Genomic DNA, 8484 nt, shown 5'->3' with positions numbered 1-8484 from the left:
AAAGATAAGTTGTTTTTGGGTTCAGGATTTTTACCATTAATATCTCTATCTCTCGACCGCGGCCGCGGCGTCGTAGGAAAGACCTTGTCTACCCCTGCAATGATCCGCCAAATCCCCGGCTCTCATGTCGCCTGGCACTACGTAGTACGAGTACCTTTGCCGGTCGTGGTCGTGGTCGTGGTCGTGGTCGTGGGAAGAAGATGAGCCCACTAGTACGTCTCTGTTAATACTACAATCTCTAGAAGCATTATTAAAGTCAACGTACTGTGGAGATATCACTGGTTTTTCGCAAGTCGTGAACAGGGCTGCATTCGTATGTTTCCAAACAAACATATTCATTATCAATCCCTTCTTATTAACAATCTCTGCATCTGTAAGTAATTTCTGTTATAGTAGAAACAACCCAAAAAAGAGGAAGGCATGGGGATGGCCCTAAACCCAACAGTACATCAAAAGACAAGTAAAGAGGCTATACATTTCCCCATTCCTGGATTGGGAAATCCTGTAGTGCAAGGCCCTGCAAGACACCCTGTAGGGCACACACTGACCATCGATCTTGATAATGAATGATTGAGATATGATTTTTAATTATGACCGGTAAGAATCATTCATTACCGGTCATAATTGATTTTTAATGTGGACCATTGATTGATGAGATCGACGGCTCTGTGTCGCCGTACACGTGCACTACACGGGGTTGCACTACAGCACCCCCGAATCCCCTATTCCTAATGCCCAACCAGTCAGCAGAGTTCTTTGTCCAAATCCAGGAGCTGAGACAAGCTCGGATATCCCTCATGATGGTTTGCAACACCACCATTTGGTCTCCTCACATGGATCTAAACATTTTAGCATTTCGCTAACCCCAAATATAGTAGATGGCAGCAGCAAAAGCTCGCTAGCTTAAGCAAGGTATTTGAAGCAGTTTTTGTTAAAACATATGCGAACATTAAGTCCCACATGGGACAAATAGAAAAAAGGTTGAGACAAATAGAAAAAAGGTTGGACCTTAATATACAATTGGGTGACTTATCACAAGGCTTAGCCAATTGGCTCTTATTTAATTGCTTTGTTTTCGTACAGCAAAGTTGTTGGAGTAATAATGTAGGATTCGACTAATTTGAAAAAGCTTGCAACCACTAATATGGATAATGGAAAGACCATGACTCAAGGCACTCCATATAAAGTAAAGAAGACTTGGTAGACAAGATCTAGTGCTTCCTCATATCTCTATCTTGTAGGGATAATGGAATGACCATGACTCAACCACTAATTTGCTGTGCTCACATAGAGTTTGAAACCACTAAGAAGGCCGTGTCATGACGCTGACAAAGAATTGGCAAATTTACACGCCAATATTCTCAGAATATTGATGAACAAGTGTATTTTCCAACACTTGGCTAAGCAGGGATTGTCTGGTTTCCATAAAGCCAACGAAGACTTGCCAAAGTCGCGCCAGTATTGTCCATCCTCAACTACGAGTCTTAGTTGTAACAGAAAACTACGAGTCTTTCCCTGTCTATTAATTAGTTTGTGTAGTGTGTGTTAGTTGGCCATGGATATGTCTTCTGATGTGCTCACGAGGTTAAGGGTTCGACTTCCAACTCCTACACTTCCCATGTATCTTTTGGAAGACAAGAAAAGAACCCTGATCATTGCAAGAGTACATCAGAAAAAGTTTATGTATCACGTTCAAGCTCCAATGTTCTGAGATGTTTATCAATGTTCAATCTTTAAATCATCTCTAGTTAACCATTTTCCAAAAGCGCGCTTATAAGAATCATTATAATTAGTAGATAATAAACCAGATCGTTGGTAGCGAAATTTTTTTCAATGCAACAGTTATTTACAACGCCCTCTCACATAATTAATGTGAAGAATAGACATCTCACCCACACGACAAATTAAGGAGTGCATATGCCCAAATTTGCTACACCGTGCAACAGAGAAAAGAATGGCAAAAAATAATTGCCCCATATGGATATCCATAAATGTTTTCCCTGTGAGCCATAGCTCCTCAACCTCCTGGAGAACGTACATAGATACATGGATAAGTGACATGGACATGCATAGATACATGTAGCACTAGCAGAATACGATGGGAAAAAAGTGAGTAAATAAAGAAAAACAGATTCAGATTGATTATGTCAACCTAATAATAATTTGCTAAAAATGTCTTCCATGCTATAGCTTAACGGGTCACTAACCTGATGTGTTACTGATAGCACATGAAATTAAAACCTCACTTTCGCTGCTTTTCTTTAGAAACTAGATATCCCCAAGATACCTTTCTCATTTCTTTCCCTTCAAATGTCTTTAACTTAGACAAGAGAGAGAGAGAGAGAGAGAGAGAGAGAGAGAGGTGATTTTGCTTGTACATTTCTATCCCAAACAAGTTGGGCCCAATAATATCGAGCTATTAGAACAGCAGAGCAGCTATAGAAGACGAAGTTTACACAGAGAGAACGACATTAAGGATATTGATACCTTCAGTATAACGACAACAAAACATGACTACCAAAAGGAACTATGGCAAAAGATATCATTGATAAAATATGAGAACCAAATGCCATTAAAAGTCCAAATAATCATGGAAGTTAGATACATAATCCCCTGAAGAAAAAGTGACAAACACATACCTACTATACAATAACGGTGATTGTACCAGTCAGCAGGTTACAGAAAGTCTTTCTAAGAAACTTTAAGTAAACTAGTAGCCAGATTAGAGCATAAATATGTTCTTCTTGTCTTTCTCTAGTTTTTTCCTCTTTCACTTCTATAGATATAAAATCGAGGATGAAAAGGTTCACTGCATAGCTTCTTTGCTCGTAAGTTACCCTTCTCAACTTTTCTTTGCTTCCTCACATTGATCCTGCTGTCCCGCCACAACCCTAACAAACAGCAGTTCTTGATGTTAGAAAAATAAAAAATCACTTAAGTTTAGAACTTACCAACTAAACAAGTTGAACACGCAACACATATCAAATTCTGGGGAAAAATGCATTGACATCAAAGGCTTCGAACATAGATAGTGTCACAAGATTCAATAACAGCCTCGTGCGAATACGAAGCATTAACATTGAGTAACGACAAGAATAGAAGATGCACAAAATTCAGGTTAAGTGGGAAATGTATAATGCCTGGTTTTTGCATCTTCTTTGCTTTCTATTTCTTCTTCTCCACACCGAACTTCAACCTCCTTTTTTTCTTCACAGGCAACTTCATCCTCCATTGTTTGCTCCGGCCTTCCAAGTAAAACAAGGCTTTCCACATATGCCTCTGTATGAAGTGATTCCTTATACCAATCCCCTGTATTGTTGTGAATTCCAAGCCCCTTTACTTGTACATCTCTAGGTCTAAAAGAAATAAGATCTCCTCGAGCTTCGATTAGGAGTTCACCTTCCCTTCGAAAACCAATTAGCCTGTGGACAACTTCACCAATACCTACATCAAGAAGTTTAGTCCAAGAGCTTGCCACGCCATAGTCTTTCATCACCCATATGCACCAACTTTTTTCTTGACCATACCCCTTTTTCTCTACAAAAGAAAGTGATCCTTGAATAACAGCAGGCCTAAGGTACCAATGCCAATATGGTATACCAGCTGGAAGTGACATACTGTGAAACGACTCATCAGCCATATGGAACGACACAAACATCATGCATTGCCTTTCCCTATCGGCTCCAATCCAATGAGCAGCCCCATTCAAATAAGCCTGTGTTGCCCTTCCACTAATCAAATAAGGAAGACCCAAATGGCTAATGTTTCGCCAAGTGCCCGTGCTCGGTGAGTACAAATCAATCTCTTGCGGGACCTCTGATTCAAAATCAAGAAGATAAACAATCCTGACCACCTTATAGTCATTGGCCTTAGCATCAAAGCCGAAGCCAATTGCATGATCAAATGCTCCGTGCGAAGTGAAGGTAACCCTAGGCTTCGGCAATCTCACTCACTTCTGAATCGAGGGGTTCCACAGAATTGTGTTGTGCACATATGACATCTGATCATCCGTGAGGCATAGAACCCCGTTGCAGCTTCCAACTATCCGAAAGAACATATTAAAAGCCTTACTGAATGGAAAGTGTAGCTTGGCATACTCATCGAATGATTCGTCATCACAGTTAGAGCTCTTTCCCGCCATCATCATCAGAGGAGCAGGTCCGCACAAGCAAAAGGTGGTGGGCATTGTTATAGGTTTGAGTAGGTGGTCGATTGAGGTGGGAATCAATGAAACTAGGGTTTACGATGATGGAGTGCCATGATTTGCAGACAGAGGTGCATTGCAAGAGGGTTTTTATGGTTAGTCTGGTGAAGATGTTGACTAGCACATCTTGGGGAATGTGGTCGGTCATTTTCTTCTGATTTGGGATTTTCGGGAGTAGAGAGTTATCAACCCTACACTATTTTGGCTTCAGAAATATATGAAGACCCTGATATTAACTTTCAGCCTTGCCTTTGAAACCCTAGCTGTGGAGCTCGACAATCTTCACCCTTGTTGTGGAGTTCAATAATCTTCTTCACTATCCAAATAAAATTAGTATCAAACATTGCGTTTTCATTTTAGTCTACTTGTAAAAGTGCATGTGCGGTACACATGGTTGTTTCTTATGGTACTTTTATAATGATATCTCTTAAGCATACAACTTTTAAAAGGACGTGAATTCGACCCCCAACAACTCCGCTTAGGTAATAGATTCTACATGATTTTTGCATAAGAAGTCATCGAATTAGGAGAAGCTCTCTCTCTCTCTCTCTATGTAACAAACGACCACACACATAATTTGAAGAGGAAAGTCTCTTGAAAGCAAAATAGGCAGTGACGTTTTATCGCGGTATAATTTCCAAAGCATTACAACCAAATAATGAACTTTCATTAAACTTTGACAAAAAGTAATGAACTTTCATTGCTGCTATACATAAAAATTTATCCTAGGGAGATTCGAACATTGTCACCTACTTGGATCATGTATAAATTTAATCATTGCCAGCGCTTGTCATTATATGTATTGTTCATCACTATTACAGAATTGTTGCTTTCCAGAAATCTGAAAGGTAAGAAGTTGAAACTTCAACAGCATGATCCAAATATTCCCTTCATTGCAATTCATGACTACAAAAGAAATGTCGATTACCCAAACTCTACTGTATGGAATTAAAGGTTAAATGGTTGAAGTTAAATATCTATCGAGACGTTGTGAGATACTTTACATAATTACATGTGAAATTACTAATGCAGGTTCACTGTTTAATGACTTATATCGAGCCATTTTATGCCAATGGATGTTTGTGTAACCAAAACAATTTAGCTAAGAATATGGACGACAATTCCACAGCTACGTAGCTATTTGTAAAGGTTTATGTGGACCAATTAACTCTGTTCAAAATACTAATTAGCTAGCTGAATATCAAACTTCACCTCAATGTGGAATGACATGGATGAGGTGAACTAAATCTGGAGTGATCTTTATTCTCTAATATGCTCCAACAAACCATGAATCCCCAGAAAAAAAGAAAAGAAAAGAAAAGAAAAGAAAAATTGATAAGCTATTGATGCTTCTTTCTATAGTTGAAAAACACTTGAACCTCAAAATCCAACGTGTTCCAAGGCTAAGCCTCAGTGCTTGGATCTTCGCCCAGAAAACAAGCCAAGGCAATCCAAAAAATTGGAGATTTAGTTGTACTTTATGTCATTCCAAGTACTTGGGAGGGAGCTCCGGCCAGAAGTCAACTTCTCTTTTTAATGTGATAGGATAGAATCTCAGGAAGATCACGTAGCACCACACTAGTTTTTGGTCATCAAGAGTTGCAACATGTTGGCCACTATTGTTGTCCCCCTCCCAAATTTAACACAATCCTCTAAGATTTAAAACATGCATTTGTACTTGGATTTGGACATGGCAAGATCTATAGTAGGAATTTTCTTTCTCCTTCCATGGTGAACGTATCAAGAATTTGCGACATAATATCTATAAAACAGAAAATGTACTTATGATAAAATGATGTTCTCCAAGTATTTTAATCAGAGTAGCAGAAAAATCAAGCGCGGATTATATGCTTGCTGGTCTTGTAAAGCCTTTAAAATGTGATGCATGGAGCTACCAGAGGCAAAGGCATAAGCATAAGCATCTTGTGCCATGAAACCAATTGACTTGCTCATTCTACCAAGGGATCTTCTAGAGAAATCTTAGAGGTACCACAACACCCTAAAGATGGAAAAGAAAAGCATAAAGGATACGTCTATAAAGAAGAAAATTATAACTTGGAGTAACTAATCATCTATGGCAGCTAGAAAATCAAATCCAAGAATCAGATATTGGGATGCAAATATTTGGCTTAGTTGATGAAGGATCCAAGCTACAAGCCATAACGGCAAAAGGCACAAACAAAAGTGTAACTCATTTCATTAAATAGTCTAAAATCGAAGCTTAGTTCTAAAAGCATGTTAAGCGTAAAAAAATATCCAGTCCAGCTAACTTCGTCTCTATACAACAAAAGGATCCAAGCTACAAGCCATACGGCAAAAGGCACAAACAAAAGTGTAACTCATTTCATTAAATAGTCTAAAATCGAAGCTTAGTTCTAAAAGCATGTTAAGCATAAAAAAATATCCAGTCCAGCTAACTTCATCTCTATACAACAAAAGGTCTACTTAGAATGGGTACGTGGAGTGTATATATTGTGTACCTCTGAGGTACAGCAAGAATTAGGAAAACATTCGATGTGATTCGGTAGTGAATATGCTCCAGAACAGCGCCTAAAACAATATGAAAGTGAGTTGTCTTTCTCACATAGTGAACCCAATTCAACGCACATACCAAGAAGGTTAATGCCTACATTAGCAGGCAAATAAAATAGTTTGCTAGTAGCTATCTATAGAGGTGTTTTGGTACACAGTGCCATTAGTGCCATTTTACCTAGACACTCTTGAAAAAAGTATCTACGCTTCAAGGTTTACGAAGAGAACATCCAACGGCAAAAATCATAATCGTGCCCAATCATAATTTTGGCATTTCCCTTCGTTGTTTAAGTTCAAACGTTTGAATAGAGTGGAAAACCACTCTCCAGCACCGTTCTCTTACACGCAAATTCTTCGTACTCTTTTCTGTGCATTAGTGAACTCATGGACCATTGGGTTGTGAACAAAGGCTCTACCAAGCAATTCCAATTCATTTTGCAAAAACGAATGCAAGAATAGATGCCCTACAAAAAAATTGAACACAACGATAATTGATAACTCTGCTGACACGTTTAGAGTTCGGATTCAGAGAGGCGTTTCTACGAACTTCTTATGAGCGAAACCACTACTAAAAGGGAAAACAAGGAACCAGGAGAAGGGAATCAGTACAGCTCGTAATAAAATAGATAACTCTAGGAATGGAAAATGTAGTTTTGTTTAGTTGAACTTACTACGCAAATTTTTTATTGGAAGCAGGAACGGGATAGTGGTGGCGAATGTCGGCGGGTTAGGGTTTCAGTGACAGTCGGACATCGATTTGAAGGTTGGGGAGGAAGACGGAAGCGAAACCCCGCCAGTTCTCTTCCTTCCTAACAGCCCTTCGATGGAGTGAGATTTTCATCAGAATGAAAAGAAAAAGTGATTTCTAGCCGAGGAAAACGTAGGGCAAAGTCTAATTGCACCACCCTGGTTTGGGTCATGTTCGGATGTATGTCTCTGGACTATGGTTCAAAAGCGTGCTCATAATTTCTTGTGTTTTTTAAAATATTTTGATAGACCATCTGCTGTTATGTTTTCTATGCATATTAACGTACACAACACTGAAAGATCAATATGCCCTTATCATCTATCTTGATTCTTTATTTTTTTTAAATCTAACCAAACCATCTCCTATATCAAAAATTGGATCCAAGCCATTGATATTATAGAGTTTGACAAGTATTACATTTATACTAGAATTCAAGTCGATCAAAAAATGAAAATCTCAAGCTTGAATCAATTTTATTATGAAATTAAAATTTTAAATTTGAATTTATCAAAAATTAAATCACTGGGGGTTATTGATGTTTGGTCGAGATTATTTTTTCACAGAGATATTCCATTATTTATTTAATATATTATGAACGACTCATATTTCATTCTAGAGGTGTGTGAGATACATCTCCGTTAATATGTGCATACTTTTGAACCATAAGAGGTATATCCGCACATGACCCAAACCACAGGGGTTGAAAGTGAACTTTACCCAAAAGTGAATCGCGCGCGTCCAAAAGTGTTTTGGACGGTCTAGATTTTAAAAGAACTTTTCTGGGAAGAGTTCCAGAAAAGTTATTTTAAAATCCGGACCATTGATTGTCGAAACGGACGTGTGAGATTGTGTAGCTCTGTAAATAACCTATTTACAGCGGCTCCGTGAATAAGTATCTCTCTTTCTAGCCAAATCACTCATTTAGATTGACTATTTTGGTGAGAAATGGAGAGAAATATACAACAATAAAATATTTTGATTGGCTCCCCCCCCCCCCCCA

At 38.5% G+C, this 8484-nt stretch overlaps 1 protein-coding gene across 1 annotated transcript; it reads right to left on the bottom strand.

The window, feature by feature from the left end:
- Positions 1-2534: 2534 nt before the first annotated feature.
- LOC131329958 (uncharacterized) lies at positions 2535-6378 on the bottom strand. Its single transcript, XM_058363405.1, has 2 exons — positions 6100-6378; positions 2535-4520 (listed from the first exon to the last, which is right to left on the bottom strand). Exon 2 carries the CDS (start codon positions 3659-3661, stop codon positions 3119-3121), a length of 543 nt encoding a protein of 180 aa, XP_058219388.1. The 5' UTR covers positions 3662-4520; positions 6100-6378; the 3' UTR covers positions 2535-3118.
- Between the last annotated feature and the right edge of the window lie 2106 nt (positions 6379-8484).

The sequence above is a fragment of the Rhododendron vialii genome, chromosome 6a (genome assembly GCF_030253575.1).
Source record: "Rhododendron vialii isolate Sample 1 chromosome 6a, ASM3025357v1".
NCBI lineage: Eukaryota > Viridiplantae > Streptophyta > Magnoliopsida > Ericales > Ericaceae > Rhododendron > Rhododendron vialii.
This window is presented reverse-complemented; position numbering and strand designations above follow the sequence as displayed.